An 18,870-nucleotide genomic window follows, 5' to 3' on the forward strand; every position below is an offset into this window, starting at 1 on the left:
ACATCATTGGTCCATGTAAAAAAAAAATTTCAACCTCTCTTCTCCTCTTCATCTACCCCACTCTGCTGCCTACCCTTCTCACATTCCTCTATCTCCCTCCCAATTTCTCTCTCTTTGTTTTCCCTTCTTTCTTAGTCGCTTCTTCCGCCGTGTGACCCCTTTGGCCTCTACCCATCACCCGCCATTACCATTGGGGTCGCCCAATTTTCTTGTATTTTGTCCTAAATTAAAAACCAAAAAAATTTTGTTTATATAGTTTTGTGTTTGTTTGTATTTATTTATATTATATAGCGAGATCATCGTTAATGGCGTCCAGCGAGATCTCTCAGACGGATACGGAGGGTATCGACGGCGTCCGCATGACGTGGAATGCGTGGCCGCGTACCAAGGTGGAGTCCAGCAAGTGCGTGATCCCAATCGCGGCCTCGATCCACCTGATCCGTCCCCAGCCGGAGCTCGTCACGGTTCCGTACGCGCCGCTGCGCTGCAAGACCTGCACCGCCGTGCTCAACCCCTTCGCGCGGGTCGATTACCAGGCGCTGATATGGATCTGCCCCTTTTGCTTCCAGCGCAACAGTTTCCCCCACCAGTACTCCGCCGTCTCCGAGACCAACGTCCCGGCCGAGCTCTACCCCCAATTCACCACCATACAATACACTCTCCCTCATAACCCTAACATCGGCCCCAATTCCGCTGCCGGCCCGCCTCCGGTTTACTTGTTCGTCCTCGATACGTGCATGCTCGAGGAGGAGCTGGGTTTCGCGAAATCCGCATTGAAACGGGCTATCGGAATGCTCCCGGAGAATGCCATGGTTGGGTTTATCTCCTTCGGAACTCAGGTGCAGGTGCACGAGCTTGGGTTTTCCGATATGTCGAAGGTGTATGTATTCCGGGGATCAAAGGAGTTGTCTAAAGATCAGGTTTTGGAGCAATTGGGGCTTGGTGGCGTTGGTGGAAGGATGCCGAAGGGTGCTGGTGGGCCCACAGCGGTGCTTCCTGATCTCGGTATCAACAGATTCTTGTTGCCTGCTACAGAATGTGAATACACTCTGGATTCGGTCAGTTTCAGCTGAAAATCTGTGTTTCCCCAATGTGCTTATGCTCAGACCAAGTCTTGGAATGCTTGTATTTTATTAATTCTTTGTTGGTATTCTATGCAGTTATTAGATGAATTGGTTACGGATCAATGGCCCGTGCCTCCAGGAAACAGGGCATTACGCTGCACGGGGGCGGCTTTGAGTGTAGCCTCGGGTTTGCTAAGTGCTTGTTTGGCTGGTGCTGGTGCACGAATTGTAGCCTTGGTGGGAGGTCCATGCACAGAAGGGCCTGGAGCTGTAAGCCTTTTCATCTACTATATTTTTGCTCCTTATTTAGTTTCTATTAAAATTTTTGGCCCCTCCACCTCCATTGACATTTGATTCTCATTGGCACTTGTTTCCTTATGTGCTTGGTTAGATGCTTACATGCCCAATCCTAAATTTCACAGAAAAAACATGATTTTATTTTTGTTTTTTTATGAAATTAATAAAATAATGATAATTTTCTCAACATATGGTTTCATGAAATAGCAGAGCAGCACAGATACATTTTGTTGAAGCAGCTTTCATACATGGTGTTTATTGGTCTTATTATGCTTGTTTTGTGGTGAATAGGAAGAAAATCAAAATCCTTCAAACTGATGAATTTTAAAACCCTTTTCCTGTAATATATTAAATAGTGGGTTTGGGCTAATCCTAGTAACATATATTTGAGAAATGGGGCAAGAAGGGATCAAATTATGCATATAAAATGAAGAAATTGATCACATAGTTTCTTGGATGTGCAAGGAGATATACATGAAATGATGAAATTGATCTCTAGCTAATATGAGGTCTAGTATTTTTGGGTATTGTAGGCTTGTACATATTTATTTCCTGATGCTTCCCTGTCTCTATCAGATCATGAAAATGAATAATTCTGTTAACATCTGATGAAGCTGCAACCAATTTAAACACTTCTGGTTGGATCCAAATTGAACTGGAATTGGTTGTTCAATGTTTGAACAGTATGGCATCTTGTTATTTATCCAAAAAAAAGTTTGAAATAATTTAGAAATGGTTTAGAAGGGTTAATGGGCATCACTTAGCCAAACTGTATTGCTTATATAAATAGGAGTGGTTGCATTGTTTTTTCTCAATTTGATGTTTAAATCTCACATCTCTACCTCATCTGCAATGATTATTTTCATGGCTTCGTTATTACCAGTGTATGCTATTTTGACTTGTGATTTTCAGCTTTTATTTTCTCCCCAATAGTTTAAATAATGGTTAATTTGGTACTTATCTTAGTTTGCCGCATCAAATCATCATATTCAATTGGATTTTACTGAATGTTCCTGCATTTTATTCATTCGGCTGCAAATTCAAGTTTCTCACCATGGAGACTGGTACTAACTTTTCTTACTTTTTACTTCTGTTCAGATTGTTTCAAAAGATTTATCAGATCCTGTTCGGTCCCATAAGGATCTGGATAAGGATGCAGCACCCTTTTTCAAAAAGGCAGTCCACTTTTATGAGGAACTTGCAAAGCAACTAGTCAGTCAAGGTCACGTGTTGGATGTTTTTGCATCTGCGCTTGATCAGGTTTGTGTTGGCCAGCTCTTGATCTGAATTAAAGATTTTGGTTATTTATTATTTCCCATTGAGTCTTCAGTAGCTTTTTAGAATGCTATACACAATAATCTGATATAATATTTTCATGGGTTTGCTTAAGGTTATTTATTTTGTTGTTATTATTATTATTATTATTATTATTTTTATTTTTATTTTTATTTTTATTTGAAACTCCAAAGTGAATGAGGTCTCCAGTGTATGGATAGAGCCACAGTAGGATGTGCTAAGTTTATTTTCATATACATATAGATATGTATATGAAAGGTCTCCTACATGTTTATTCATATGCATGTGCATAATCTTCTCCTGAAACATATCTTGCCTCATATTTGAGGGAAAATAGATACAGATATGCATTTGTAAAGTCACATAAATATCTATTCACATGCATATGCACATCAGATGTTCAATCTATTATATTGTTTTAGACCATAATCTAAATGGATGCTTAGTGTTAAATGGTCTGTCATGGCAAAGAAGTGTCTACCAGGCTCTGCTGTTTTCTAATATCATGTAATTTTCACCTTAGGCATCACCTCAGAAATTCTCCCCTTTAGAATATCTAAGCATTTTAATAATTATTCTTTCCTTGTGTTAAGTACATTTATATTTTAATCCTGTTCTTTTGCCTAATATGGTTTAAATATACAGGTTGGGGTTGCTGAGATGAAAGTAGCAATTGAAAAAACTGGAGGACTTGTAGTTCTAGCAGAAAGCTTTGGTCATTCTGTTTTCAAGGATTCTTTCAAGCGCATTTTTGATGATGGTGAACAGTCGCTTGGGCTTTCCTTCAAGTGAGTGTCATGATATATTTTATTTTCTCGCTTTTCCGACTCCCATAGTAGTTTGTCTTGTTTTGTCCTCTAATTTGATTACTTTAAGATAAAAAGGAGTAATTTGTAGGGGCATAAACAATCCTTTGGGCTTTATTACAAATGGAAGGCAAGGCTTGTAATTATTGAAGGAAAGGCCCGGCTTTATGGAGCAAGATTGATTGATGCTATAAAATAAAATTTATAAAAAATGGGATACGTCCACCAATTGACAAATTCTAATCAATGATGTTTGAAAAACTAGGTTATACAATTTGTTTTCAATTCTTAGATTTGCAGCATTTGGCATATTAGTTACTGGGGTATATTACAATGAACACTACTTTTAAAGGACTGGTGACTTGAATGAGGTACCACAAAAGTGAACAACTTTAACTTCATTGGGCTTGCTAAACATAGAAATCTATGATAGGGTAAATGAGATTATAGTATAGGTATAAAACAAATAGTAGATGAAAACCATGAGATGTTCTTTTTCCCTGGTCTTGCTGTATCCCATAAAATGGCTATTAAACTATAGATACCTGTCCTTTCTACACAGATATTCAGAGTTTGTCAAAAGTAAAAGATAACTGGACAATATTTGGGTGCCTAAATTATACTTATGTATCAGATGGGTTTATATATGTGGATTTAAATCTACCCATTAATTCCTACTTTCATGAAGAAATAAAATACTGTTGTCTGAATTCAATCTAGTTTCCCTATCTTAATTAGATTTCCCAATTCTGAGTACTAAACTAGAAAGTTACTGCATATTGATCTAGGGATCAAAACATTAGCGTACCTACAATTAAGATCTCTCCTGCAGTCTCTCTCTACATACATAGGCATTGGAACATGGAGAGATGGCCAAAAACAAAAAGCATTTTCCTTCTCCGAGTAAAACTAACTTTATTTTCCACTGAGATGTTCAACTGCACTGACAAGATCTCAAGGAGCTCCATTGTTTTCTGTATTTGTATCTATGGATAATGTAGTAAATAGTTTTGTTTTGCTCCTATGGCTTTCAAATCTTTATAGGCAACTAATAATTAAAGTAGGTAGTTTGATGTGTTGGAAGTTTGCTGGATTCCTGTGAGCATTGACTGGATTGTGGTGAGCAGTGATTGGAATTGGTTGTGGTAGTGTTTAGCAGTATCCAGATTATTATTATTATTATTATTATTATTATTTTCAAAAAGTAAAGTGTTTTGTTAATTTAGCAGTAAAAATGTTACCAAAATTGTAAAAGTTTGAAATATATAATGCTGCTTTTTACCCATATAAAATATTGGTGGAAAGTGAGCGAATTTATCTGCCCATACTTCACTGAACCTGTCTGGTCTCAATTCCATGCATATGGTTCTTCTGTATAGAATGAATGAATGCAATCCTTTGCACATGATGACCTTGGCTCTTGCTTTTTGTGGTGATGCCATTTATGCATCCATGTATCAGTGGCACTTTCTTTTTGGGTACAAATTATTGCAAGTTCTAATTCATATATTTCTTCCAGTGGTACACTTGAGATCAAATGCTCAAAGGATATTAAGATTCAAGGAGTTATAGGGCCTTGCACATCTCTAGAGAAGGTTTGTTTGTTTTTTGTTAATTGGATATAAGACCTCTCCTAGAAGACAGTACTTTTGTTTTATGATCATTTAGAAGGTTGTTGCTGATGGCTGAGTTACTAGCAGAAAGGACCTGCTATTGCCAACACAGTTATTGGAGAGGGGAATACTACAGCTTGGAAGATGTGCAGTATTGACAAAACTACATGCATGACTGTTTTCTTTGATGTTTCATCCAGTGAAAAGTCAGACCCTACAGGCACTGCAAATTCGTATTTGTACATACAGTTCCTTACAAGGTACAAAATGTCATGAATTTGAATGCAGTTACCTAATTTCCCTCTTGAAAATGGTTTGGTTGAAGAATAGGTACTGTATTGACTAATTCTTTTTGTCATGAATTTGAATGCAGTTACCAGGGCTCTGATGGCCAAACAAAATTGCGAGTTACAACAATTAGTAGAAGATGGGTTGATACTGCTGTCAACTCTGAGGTGTGAAGCCAAATTCCTTGATGTGATTTGTTCATTATACGGAATACCATTTCCTTGTCTATACATTTTGGATTAATCAAGAATAGACCCACAACCACCTTTCATAAATGCTTTAGATATATGTGGCAACAGTTTCCACCTTATATGCATTTCTTAGTAATAGAATTCAAGAAGGTTCTGTGAAAGGATTTATTTTTTATTTTTTTGGTATCCATAACCTAACTAGAATTAAAACTCTTCTGAGCATATGCCTTTGTATGCACATTATCTTTTTGCACTTTGTGAATTTTTGTGGAAAGCACATGTGGATGGGTTGATGCTGAGGTGTGGTGGCATTTTTTGTTTTTGTAGGAGTTGATTCAAAGTTTTGATCAAGAAACTGCTGCTGTAGTAATGGCTAGGTTGGCTTCATACAAAATGGAGATGGAGGTATCTTCCTCGTCTTTCTGCATTTGTAAATTACCCTAGAAGTAGTTAACTAGCTATTATACCTGACTTCTTTTCCTCCTTATAGCTTGCAAGTTATTTTTATTTTATTATGCCCTGCTTAAACATCTTAACATTTTTTATTTTCTTGATTATTGTTTTTCCAGGAAGGTTTTGATGCCACTAGGTGGCTAGATCGGAATCTAATTCGTCTTTGTTCTAAATTTGGCGAATATCGGAAGGACGACCCTGCCTCATTCACATTAAATCCATTTTTTTCATTGTTCCCTCAGTTCATGTTTAATTTGCGGCGATCTCAATTTTTGCAAGTAATGTTACTCAACACGATCTCCTTATTCCTCATCTGTTGAAATTTTGTGATTCACCGTGTGTGTGTGTATATCTATATATGTATGTATGTATGTATATGTATATGTATTTTTGTATATGTAGTTACACATTGTCCTATTTCTCATAAATGTTTGCACCATAGGTTTTCAATAATAGTCCAGATGAGACAGCTTACTTCCGCATGTTGCTGAATCGAGAGAACATAAGCAATGCTGCTGTTATGATTCAGCCAACACTAACGTCCTTTTCATTCAATTCTCCACCTTCACCAGCTTTGTTGGATGTGGCCTCAATTGCAGCTGACCGTATCCTCTTGTTAGATTCTTATTTTAGTGTAGTTATATTCCATGGAATGACAATAGCTCAATGGAGGAACATGGGCTACCAAAAGCAGCCAGAACATGAGGTTTGCATTCATACTCTAGCTCTCTCTCTCCCTCATTTTTCTTTTTCTTTGGTGAAAATTTGAGATGCTATCATTGGGGTAGATACTTGTTTTTGTGTCTTCTAATCTTATTTCCTTCGGAATCTAAAATGCCTGACTGGATTTCCTCCATTGCCCAAAAGGTTCCCTGTCCCCACCTCTGGTGGTATTATCAATTTTTGCTATTAATTTTGGGAGCAGACTTGTGACAAATGCATCAATGTTTTCCAGTGCATATTTATATGCCTATAAGTAAAAAGAATGCTCATTTGGTCAAACTCTATTTTACTTTCCAGGCATTTGCACAATTACTGCAAGCTCCACATGATGAGGCCCAATCCATCATTCATGACCGGTTTCCTGTTCCCAGATTAGTGGTGTGTGATCAGCATGGGTCCCAGGTAATGATTTCATGAAACTTAAGCTTACTAATGTTTCAAAATTCAATTTTGGTTATCTTGTCTGCGCTCTTACAACTTCTTGGTTCCAAAATCGATTTATCCCAAGTCAGGAAGATGGAAAAGTTACTTCTCCTTAATTTACCGTTTTCTCTTTATTGCACTTTAATGGGTTTATGATGTAAATACATCTTTACCAATTTTAACAGGCACGGTTTCTGTTGGCAAAATTGAACCCATCAGCCACATACAATAATGCAAATGAGATGGGATCTGGATCAGATGTCATCTTCACTGATGATGTAAGTCTGCAGATATTCTTTGAGCATCTACAGCGGTTGGCAGTACAATCTTCTTGATCCGGGAAGTAAAAAAGACGGGGTTTTATAGTTGCATCATTTTGTGAAACCCTAGTAAGTTATCATTGTCTCCCCTCTAGCCTCAACAGAATCTTCTTTCCCCACCATATAATGAGAGGCTAGAAACAGACTTATCTGGATGCTGAGGACAATATAAAAACTTTTTTTTTTTTTTTTCTTTTTCCTGGGAGGTTATTTTGCTTTGAAACAAGGGGGCTGTCTCTGAATTCCTTTATGTTGTATGGAAAAAGCAATTTTGCTCCCACAATTTGGGTTGAATTTAGAGGGTAGCTCCTTTGATTTCCTCTGTTTTGTAAGTTGCCAGATTTCAGTTAAAAACCATGTGCCCATTTTGTATTGATATATTTCGAGGATATGCAAGTTAAATAGCCAGAATGATTGTTGTAGGTCAAGGCTAGTCCTGAAACATTTCTTCTCTTTACAGTTACCATATTATTTGAGAGAAATTTTTTTACTTTTTGATGCCATTGCTTATCAGCATGTAGACTTCTCTTTACAGCCTATCTAAACTGAAAGTTATTTCTTTTAATTTTTCATCATGTTTTCCTGTGTTTGAGCTAAATATCATTGCTGCACTGTTTGAAATTTGTTCTATTCTTGGTCCTATGAATTAATGAATGTACTGTGTGTGTGTGTGTGTGTGTGTTTTTTTTTTTTTTTTTTTTTTTTTTTTTTTTTTTTCACTTTTGATTGTCCAAAGCTTAAAGCCAACTATGGCCTGTTGTGAATTGTGATAGTGCCAAAATACATGGGGTCATCCTGAGGTTAAATTAGTAATTCCACAAGCCCATATAATTCCCTAGTGAAAAACTAAGGGTGTGTTTGGTTCGCACAAGGGAATCGGAAGTGTTTGGTTCGCACAAGGAAATCGGAATCATACGGGGAATTAAATACTTAGTAATGATAATGAATTTTGGTAAAAGTATTTTGCATGTTTGGTAGTAGGGTGTTTTTGGAATGATTATTTATATTAATATTTGGTTATGTATGACTTTATAATGGGAATACATGTTTTAAAAATAAAAAAATACAAAAATTAAGGTAATTGATTATAATATAAATCCATTCAAAACACTAATATGAGTAAAAAATAAAAATAAAAATCTAAAAGTATTAATCCAAACTTAAAAATTAAATCACTATTAAGATGGAATGATATTCGTTTTTAATTAAGGAATAATGTTTTAAGTTGTCAACTAAACACTAACAATGATTTTAATTTCTATTCATAGTGTGTAAACCAAAATTATGAACCAAACACACTAATATATTCGAATATTCGAAGAACTAAAAGTGAAATTTGTATTCATTGAATGAATGTAATATATAGTAATATAAATGTTTATCCAAAGATGTTTATATTTAGTGATTATAATGCGTTTAAGTAAAAAAAACTCAAATATTGTCCTTTAATATCCATTCTATATATTAAAAAATTTTACAAGTTCAATAGATACCACTCTTATTTGTTCTCTCCAAATTCATCCTTCATGATGTATCATTAATTAATTGATTACTAATTTTATTTTAAAAATTAATTGTGAGTTCAGAAAGGGTAAAAAGCCTTTTCCCATGAAAACACTTGTTACGTGTTTTCGTAAATGACCATCATTCTATCACCAATTATATAAGATTTCCCCTTTCCCCTAATATCATTCCTCCTACCAAAAATGGGAATGATGGGGTATTTTGTTAATATTAAATGATTAAAAAAAAAAAAACTAATAAGCAAACATTTTTTTGGTATACATTAACTAGCTAGGAATTTATATCAGCCGTAAGGGCAGTGTTCTTCCAATATATAAAGCTTAAATTCAAACTTGACCAATTCTTCATCATAATTTTTTTGGGGGTTAACAAGCTATAGCTAGCCGGCTAACATTATTTTTTCTACTATGTCGTTAATTTCATCATGTATAGAGACTTAGAGAGTTACATATATAATATTCATACTGATATGGGAATAATATTCTTAATTTTGATATATTTATTTACTTTTATTAAACAAAATTAACATATTTGGATACGTCATCTAAAATAACTCCAACAAATAGCTAATTTAAACTTTATTGACCTTCTCAATTTGAGCCGATCAAGTATGTGTAACTAAAACTGGTTTTACCATTTATGATTCTTTATTAGCTAAAGTTACAACAAGACGGTGTTTATCTAGTTCACAAATTTGGACAGTGATTATAAATTTTCCTCGTCACAGATAAAAATAAAAAGAAGACATTTATAATGTGGATACTATTAACTACTCAGTTCATATGCAACATAGCTTGCTGGATCGGTATACGCCCATGCTACTAACTCTTAAAATTATCACCTTAATTATTTGATTAATTTATAGTGATGAAATTAACCAATTTATAAAATAACATTTTTTTTTTTTGTTTTCTTTCTATAATATACATACAGTATTTAATTTGATTAAGGCCGGGGGCTAACGATGCCATCAATGTTGACAAAGTTTCAACTTTGGGTATTTCTACTGCTCAAATTAAAGTTTCTCTCACTCAATTCGTCGAACAAGTGGTGTGTGTGAAGTGAGGAGATCATAAAGTAGCAGAGAGATGGGTATGCGTATTGCATCTGTGTTAGCGCATTTGCTATTCATTGCTATAACAACCCTTGTTCTCATATGGCTTCTAAGATTCCGGGAAGGCCTTTCTTTCAACTCAGCCAACAATTTCAAGATTTTCAATGTAAATCTCTGATGCCCCATCCAATTTGTTATTATATTATATATATATATATTTATGAATGTTTTGTGATGATCTATCTTTGCTCATATGCCATCACCATTTGAATAATGCTATGCAGCTTCACCCACTGTTCATGGTCGTTGGCTTTGTATTAATCTCCGGAGAAGGTATCACCCTTTGCTTACCAACCATAATAATACTTCCTCCGTCTCATTTTATGTGTCTAGTTCGCGACTGTAACTAAAGTTATTTTTAATCAAAATTTTCATAATATTAAATTTAGTATTTGTATTATATATTTCAAAACTCCACTAAAATGGAATAGATGGAGTAATAATAAATAATACGGAGTAATAACAACATCTTCAATTCATCGTCGTCATCATAATTTTTTCTCATTTATGAAACAAATTAAATGCGCTAGTTTGAAGTGATTTGTAAGGTTAGGAAAATGTTTTGTATGTTTGAGCATATATATCTAAATCTAAAAACATATTAAGTCTCAATCAAAGTTATATCCCTAATTCATCATTTTGTATATTGTGTTTTTAGAGTTGTACTATATAAATTTTTGGACAAAAATACCCCTACCGTTATAACTTCCGTTATCTTTTCCATTATTGCTATTATGCACATGCATCCACCATATATTTTCTTATATTCTTTAATGATAATAATGTTTGTAGACATTATATCACTGCTGAAAATTATTGAATTTTCGACCACCTGAAAATAATTTTAAATCAAGTCAAAAGCCTTGTTTCGACCACTTTTGGTGTCCGGAAATATCTTTATAGCTATTTCCGACCATAATTTCCACTAGTGTATATTGGATTATTATAATTATAATAAATAAATTTGATTTCATATAGATTTGGGATAAAGTACAAATAAGCCACTGAACTATTTGGGAAAAAGCAATTAAGCCATCAAACTCAAATAACCCCCAAATAAGCCACTGAACCCGTAAAAAAAGAGCAATTAACATTTTGAACAGGTTAACTCTAGGTTTTTGCTGACTGGATTAACAAATGTTTATTTTATTTACCATTTTTTTTATTATATCCACCCACATAGTAATATATTTTAAAGTAATTATAATCAAAGTAGTTTTGTCTTGTCTAGATCTAATTTATTTATTTATTATTATTTTTTAAACAAAAGATCCAGTGAAAAAATAAACATAAAAAAATAAATCAAATCTCGACAAGACAAAACTATTTTGATTATAATTATTTTAAAATATAATACTATCCAAGTGGATAATATTAATAAAAAAAATAAATGCAAATAAAATAAACATTTGGCAATCCAATCAGCAAAAACATGAAGTTAACCTGTAAAAAATGTTAATTGCTCTTTTTTTTTCAGGGTTCAATGGCTTATTTGCTCTTTTTTTTTCCGGGTTCAATGGCTTATTTGATGGTTATTTGAGTTCGATGGCTTAATTGCTGTTTCCCAAATAGTTAAGTGGCTTATTTGTTCTTTATCCCTATAGATTTTAATTAGTAAGTATTATTTGTTAGTTATTTTAAAAAATATAAATATTGGGCATATGTTTTTGCGCATCGCAGCATAGAAAAGACTAGTGTGTGTATGTATATATATATATATATATATATATATATATATAAGAAAAGATATGGTGGATGCATGTGCATGGTAAAAGTAATGAAAAAGATAACGGAAGTTATAACGGTAATGATATTTTTGTCCAAAAAATTGTATAGTACAACTCTAAAAGCACAATGTACAAAATTGTTAGCACTAAAAACATAGACATAAATTAGGGATTTAACTTTGATTAAGACTTAATTATTATGTTTTTAGATTTTTTTTTTTGAAAATCATGTTTTTAGATTAGATATATATGAAGGATCATGTGCGGTAATAGGATTTACGTAAAAAGATATGGTTTAATCTCAACCCTTGATCTAATCAAAATCAATAGCCCAGGTTAATTTAAAAAAAAAAACAGCCCAGCCCATAGTGCTATAGAAACGGGCCAACCCAACTCATACGAACTAGCCCAGCCCATTTTTACATGTGTTGGGATTTTCCCAACATAACCTCTGCTGGACAAGCTGACGGGCTAACCCGTCAGCCCGTTTATCTATTTTAAAGCTTAAGAGTCGAACCCCCAACCTCTAAATTAACAACTAACAACTAACACTATTCCCATGATACACATCTTTTTTTTTTTTTTTTTTTTTTTTTTTAAGGGAGGGGAAAGAGGGACACCCACATATACACAATATTTGCCTACACCGAGGCTCGAACACTTGACCTCCCACATAAGGGACCAAATCAGATACCAGTGGACCACAAGTCACTTGGTCATGATACACATCTTTATTCTTCCCAAAATGACACATCTTTATGACACTTTTTATAATGGTGTTTATTTTTGTGTATGTGCAGCCATATTGGTATATACTACACCCATGAGGCTGGGTTATTTGATGAGTAAGAGACTGAAAGCATTGCACATAAGTCTACACTTGATTGCCCTTGGTGCTGCAATTGTTGGACTGTATGTAGTTTTCAAGTTCCACCATGACACTGGAACTTCAAATCTTGTTTCCTTGCATTCCTGGATTGGTATTTCCACTGTCGCTTTGTTTGCTTTGCAGGTATGAATAATGCTTTCCATCTTTGTATACATGTATGCTTGGAACTTAATGCACATGGACCAAAGATTATATTGAATCTGTAGATCAATTAGCTAGTCTTACCGGCCTATAATAACATCTATAAACTCATACGTTTTTTTTTTTTTTTTTTTTTTTTTTTTTTTTTTTTTTCATTTAGAATTATATTCTTAACAACCTTCTTTTAACAAAAATGAAACTGAATAACAGTTTCACATATTTGAGTGTATATTGTCCAATGAAATCATAGTTGAATTAGAATTATAATTTAGTGGTGTTGTGTAATAAGACTACAATGTGTATAAAATGAAATTCAATATATCTCACTGTAATAAGACTGTTGTATGTGTAATGTCAAATGAAAGTGTAATTGAAACAAAATAAAACTATAATTGTGTTGAAATGAAACTACAATGTATATAAAATGAAATTGAATATGTTATACAAGCAGAACAACCAGAGCTAATTACGCGAAATGCGTACCGTTTCTTTTCATTAAAAGAAACGGTACCGTTTGGACCATGGTCCACAGTAAAATTTGCCACCATTTGTATAACTAGCATGAATGCATAAAAACTAAAAAGCTTCTTGTTAACTACCACGATATTTTCATCAAGGACGGATCCACAATGGGGGCAGCTGCCCCCTCTCCCCCACCCCCATCCCCTTTATATATATTGTGTGTATAGGTCCCTTATGTATACAGACTAAACATGTATAGATATTACATGTACAAAAACTTAAATAGAAGATGAGTTAGCTAGTTTAGATGGTTAGGTTTATGGTAGTATGCGAATTGTGGTTTGAAACTGATAGCATTGATTTTCTATATTTTTATTTTTTGGTCTTTTTAAATATTAATAGTGAGATTATAATTGTGATTTATGAGATTAATTTCTAACTATAATTGAATTCTTTATGTAACGTTATTGGGGTTTTCTTTTAAATATATTAATAGTGAGATGAGTGATTTATAATGTAATTTCTATTTGAACTATGTTTTTGTTTTGAATATTTTTTTATCGCGTTCTAATGTATATTTTTTTTTTACCCCTAGTCAACAATATTTATGACTCAATTTCTAAGTGTTTCATATTATTTTTCTTTCGCCCCACCGAAGAAAATTTCGGGATCCACACCCAATTATCTTTTCACTATTTTTGTGTGAACTAAACAATAAATGATTGCCATATATATAGCACTATATATAACAATAATAAACAATAATATCCATGCAATGCATGCATGCAGTGGGTGTTCTCCTTCTTCACCTTCTTGTTCCCAAGTTCAAGATCATCAAGTAAGGCTCCATGGCATGCTCTGTTTGGGCTCATCATCTTCTCCATGGGAATACTAAGTGCAGTGACAGGCTTGCTGGAGAAATTCATATCACTGGACCTCAAAAGGGACCAAGAAGGATTGATTGTCAATTTCATAGGACTTTTGTTACTTCTCTTTGGTATTTCTGTAGGCTTAACTGTTCTCCTACCTCGTGGCTACCTACTAGAAATCTGAGATGCAAATACTCAAGCATACTTTTTTTTTTTTTTTTTTTTTTTTTTCAAATTTAATAATTATAATTCGTTTCTATTGTTATTTGATTAGTTTGACTTAATTTTTTATAAATTCAATATATTTTTTTAGTTTAACTTGAACGTGTGAAATGCTAGCTTGATTTGCGTTAAGCGGATTGTGTTTTAACCCGTGGATATTATTAGTCATTTGTTAAAAAATGATTGGTAAATTTGATATTTACTTTTAGCTGGTAATATATATATAATGACATATAAAAACATGAATATATTATTTTACTTTTGAGTTAAACCAAAAAGTGTCTTGAACAGATTCTAAATATAGGAAACACATTTAAGTCCATACTATGGCCAGATTGATTTTTCCATACAATAAAAGTTTCGAACTCCTAACATCTCTTAAGGGACAAAAGTGCATGGCTATTCACGCCAACCAAGCTGGTTATATTGATATAGACAAATTAGACAAATTGGAAAATAGAATTATTGTTACATTGTGCCAACTAGAGATAGCCTTTTTCACCTTTGTTTTTTTATATCATTATTCACTTACTCGTAAATTTAGTGAGAGATGGAGATCAGACAATGTGGTCCAGGTTACTTAAGGTGGATGTACCCATTCGGTACATAAAAGTCAAAGGGTAGGTGAGGAATTGATATATGCCAAAAACATTTATTGCTGAAGAGGTTATTGCATTCTGTACTGAATACTTGACATGAGTGGAATCTATTGGCTTTTCAAGTTCAACCACGATGAAAGAATTGCTGGTAAGGGTACCGAGGGGTCAAAGTTCTTACTGTGTTTCGTGAAGATGCATGTTGAGCAAGGATATTTATACATCTTGCAAAATACGGGTGAAGTTGACCCCTATTTGGATGAACATATGAAATTGGTAAGATAACATAATCCCCAAAGGATACACATGTGGATTGTGACCAAACATAGTCGTACTTTTGATATTTTGTTTAAAAATAAGGTTCTTGGAGATAATAATGTTTTTAAAACTGTACATCAAGAGATACAATTTAAAATATTTACTATGTATTATTGATTAATAATAAGTTGTTTCTTTCTATAATCAATAAGAGTACCATATCAAGCGATACAATCTAAAAATATCCATAAGCATGGGAAGTTTGATAAGTATAGTTAAATGCACTTAGTGGTTGACACCTCCAAAAATAGGTCGAACTCATGACTGATCTCTACTAACTCGGCCAATCCTTTTGATTAGACAATTACTAACAATCTTTTTAACTGAACAAAGTGTTGTATGCTGAAGTCACAATTTTTGTCGGCAGCCATCTCTCCCATTTTAATCACATTTTTTTGGCTGTCAAATATTTCTATGGATCAAGGCAGGAGACGTGGCCTGTTGCGGAATTAGCAATTAATATTCCTAATTTCGTACCATCTTTCTGTCCAACCACAGATTTTTATAGGATAAGTACAATTCATTAGCACTATATATTGGCATTAAAAATTTAATTGTGTAAATCCCAGAATTGGATAAATAATCATATTAAATATGAAGTTATAAAGTAAATTCTTATATTAAAAATTAAAATTAAAATTAATCATAATTAATTTAGTAACTTATTAAAATTAACTCAATTTCCCGTATGTTAGAAACAGAGGCTTTGCAAACCTCTATTACTCCGACCAACACGAGTTTCACGCAACTACTGCTCCAAACAACACGAGGAGTTTCGTGCAAACTCGTGCATTTTGTAACAACTAAAAGTTTACTTTGTAACAACTAAATACGCATTTAGGAAAAAAATTGCGTACTTGTATGGGCAGCTCAATTGGTCACAGAAGTGAAACTTTGGAAGAATGACCAGGGATCAAGTCTAGCCTCTGTGATTTCACTGTGTTAAAAGTTGATGATAATTATGAAAATACCATCGTAGTTTTTTTAAAAAAAATGATGATAATTATGAAAATACCATCGTAGTTTTTTTTAAAAAAATTGAGCTGATTTACATCCTCCCAAATGCTCTGTCGGGTCACTGTGTTAAAAGTTGCACAATAAAGTTGATGATAATTATGAAAATACCATCGTAGTTTTTTTTAAAAAAATTGAGCTGATCCATTCGGTTTTTCCAAATGGAATGCTGAGATAAGTTCTCAATTTTCTCATAAGGATTTGTTCTTATTATGTGTGTGTGTGTGTGTGACTTTTGGGCAGCCAACGGCAGACCAAAACTACGGCTAAAATAACAAGAATATAGGAAAAATAATATAGAGAAAAATATATGGAGAGAATATATGTATTTTGTATTGATGAATATTGCTTGTGAATAGTGAAAATTGCTACCCTTCTCATCTATGGGTCTATTTATCCATATTTTGGGCCTAGAGCCCTACACGGAATAAGAATCCTATACTGTCTCATATTGTGAGTCTTTGTTACATCAATCGTTATGCTATGGACCTGTGTCCAGCATGCATGCTGGACACGGGTAACAGTGCCGTTAGACACTATTATCTTCTTTCTTTCTTTATTTTATTTATTATTATTATTATTATTTTTTTTGTAATTTCATACCGCTTCGTTATATGAGTATATGTTCATAATTTTATTACTATATGTTCATAATTGTAAGTTCATAATGTCAGAGCTCTATGTTCATAATTCCATAACTGTACATTCATACTTCCATAACTGTACATTCATAATTCCGTAACTGTACATTCATAATTCAATAACTGTAACTTCATAATTTTCGAAGCTCTATGTTCACAATTTTAGAGCTCTATGTTCACAATTTTAGAGCTCTATGTTCATAATTTTATCACTATATGTTCATATTGTAAGTTCATAATGTCAGAGCTCTGTGTTCATAATTTCATAACTGTACATCCATAATTGCATAATTGTACATTCATAATTGCATAACTGTACATTCATAATTCCGTAACTGTACATTCATAATTCAATAACTGTAAAATCATAATTTTCAAAGCTCGATGTTCACAATTTTAGAGCTCTATGTTCATAATTTTATCACTATATGTTCATAATGTCAGAGCTCTGTGTTCATAATTTTATAACTTACATTCATAATTCCATAACTGTACATTCATAATCCCATAACTGTACATTCATAATGGCACAAACGAATAACGCCGTTAACAGCGAGACAAAAGCAATTTTTTTTTTTTAAACTGAAATGACGCGTTTTCCCTGAAAACAACGTCGTTTTGGACTCGTGTCCACAATGCATTGTGGACACGAGTCCACTGCATAATTTGCGTTGTTACATCTATACTTCTATACTATATATACTATATATAAAAACAAAATCCTGAACTTTAACTCCCGCCCAATTCCTAAAAAATCTCTCTTTCTGATAAAAATATATTGTTTTATACTTTCCTATTCATACTATAATTCTAGGTTAAAATTCATATTTTAATATTATAAAATAGGGTGATATAATTCTTATTCTAATCTATACTATATATAAAAACAAAATCCTGATCTTTAACTTCCCGCCCAATTCCTAAAACATCTCTTTTTAGATAAAAATATATTGTTTTCTACTTTCCTATTTGTACTATAATTCTAGGTTAAAATTCATATTCTAATATTATAAAATAGTGTAATACAATTCTATTCTAATCTATACTATATATAAAAAACAAAATCATGAACTTTAACTTTCCGTCCAATTCTTAAAAAATAACTCTTTCTAATAAAATATATTATTTTCTGTTTTCCTATCCGTTGTATAATCTATACTATTATTAAAAATAAAATTCTCCTTTAATTTATTGCAATTCCGCTCAAACACTTCCGCCCAAAGAATAGAAAATAAATAATAATAATAAGTAATGCTTTTTAAGTAATTTTCGTTTCCTTTTGTATAATAATCAGTACTACTTATTAAGGAATAATAATAGTTAGTCAATTAGGGAATAATAATACTCATTAAAGAATAATAATAATCATTCAATAAACAACATAATCAGTAATACTTATTAAGGAATAATAATCATCAGTCAATTAGAAAATAATAATACATATTAATGAATAATAATAATCATTCAGTAGAAAAGAAATAATAATCAGTAATACATATTAAGGAATAATAATAATCATTCAATTAGGAAATATATAATAATACGTATTAAGGAATAATAATAATCATTCAATAGAAAAAGAATAATAATCAGTAATACATATTAAGAAATAATAATAGTAAGTCAATTAGGGAATAATAATACTTATTAAGGAATAATAATAATCATTCAATATAAAAAAATAAGTAATACTTATTAATTGATTTTCGTTTTCTTTTGTATAATAATCAGCAATACTTATTAAAGAATTAATAATAATTAGTTAATTAAGAAATAATAATAATCATTCAGTAGAAAAGGAGTAATAATTGGAATAATAATCATTAGTCATTTAGGGAATACCAATACTTTTTTTTTTTTTTGAATATTAATACTTATT

The 18,870-nt window shown here is 32.6% G+C and overlaps 2 protein-coding genes across 2 annotated transcripts; both read left to right on the forward strand.

The window, feature by feature from the left end:
• Positions 1-60: 60 nt before the first annotated feature.
• On the forward strand, positions 61-7,972 carry LOC109175991 (protein transport protein Sec23A-like). Its single transcript, XM_019325393.1, has 12 exons — positions 61-1,058; positions 1,161-1,334; positions 2,460-2,621; positions 3,303-3,445; positions 4,983-5,058; positions 5,164-5,336; positions 5,450-5,531; positions 5,883-5,960; positions 6,125-6,286; positions 6,451-6,714; positions 7,029-7,133; positions 7,340-7,972. The coding sequence occupies exons 1-12, from the start codon at positions 306-308 to the stop codon at positions 7,487-7,489; spliced, it is 2,322 nt and encodes a 773-aa protein (XP_019180938.1). The 5' UTR covers positions 61-305; the 3' UTR covers positions 7,490-7,972.
• Positions 7,973-9,924: 1,952 nt separating this feature from the next.
• LOC109175370 (probable ascorbate-specific transmembrane electron transporter 1) lies at positions 9,925-14,384 on the forward strand. The gene is made up of 4 exons (XM_019324634.1): positions 9,925-10,218; positions 10,337-10,385; positions 12,640-12,851; positions 14,121-14,384. The coding sequence occupies exons 1-4, from the start codon at positions 10,087-10,089 to the stop codon at positions 14,382-14,384; spliced, it is 657 nt and encodes a 218-aa protein (XP_019180179.1). The 5' UTR covers positions 9,925-10,086.
• The last annotated feature ends 4,486 nt before the right edge of the window (positions 14,385-18,870 follow it).

This window comes from Ipomoea nil, unplaced genomic scaffold, assembly GCF_001879475.1.
Source record: "Ipomoea nil cultivar Tokyo-kokei standard unplaced genomic scaffold, Asagao_1.1 scaffold0688, whole genome shotgun sequence".
Taxonomy (NCBI): Eukaryota; Viridiplantae; Streptophyta; class Magnoliopsida; order Solanales; family Convolvulaceae; genus Ipomoea; species Ipomoea nil.

Excerpts from the sequence above, each read along its gene's own strand:
- LOC109175370 (XM_019324634.1), top strand. The coding sequence starts at position 10,087 with ATGGGTATGCGTATTGCATCTGTGTTAGCGCATTTGCTATTCATTGCT. Across the intron at positions 10,219-10,336 it reads ACAATTTCAAGATTTTCAAT|CTTCACCCACTGTTCATGGT; the intron begins GTAAATCTCTGA and ends AATGCTATGCAG. Across the intron at positions 10,386-12,639 it reads TGTATTAATCTCCGGAGAAG|CCATATTGGTATATACTACA; the intron begins GTATCACCCTTT and ends GTGTATGTGCAG.
- LOC109175991 (XM_019325393.1), top strand. The coding sequence starts at position 306 with ATGGCGTCCAGCGAGATCTCTCAGACGGATACGGAGGGTATCGACGGC. Across the intron at positions 2,622-3,302 it reads TTGCATCTGCGCTTGATCAG|GTTGGGGTTGCTGAGATGAA; the intron begins GTTTGTGTTGGC and ends TTAAATATACAG. Across the intron at positions 7,134-7,339 it reads GTGATCAGCATGGGTCCCAG|GCACGGTTTCTGTTGGCAAA; the intron begins GTAATGATTTCA and ends CAATTTTAACAG.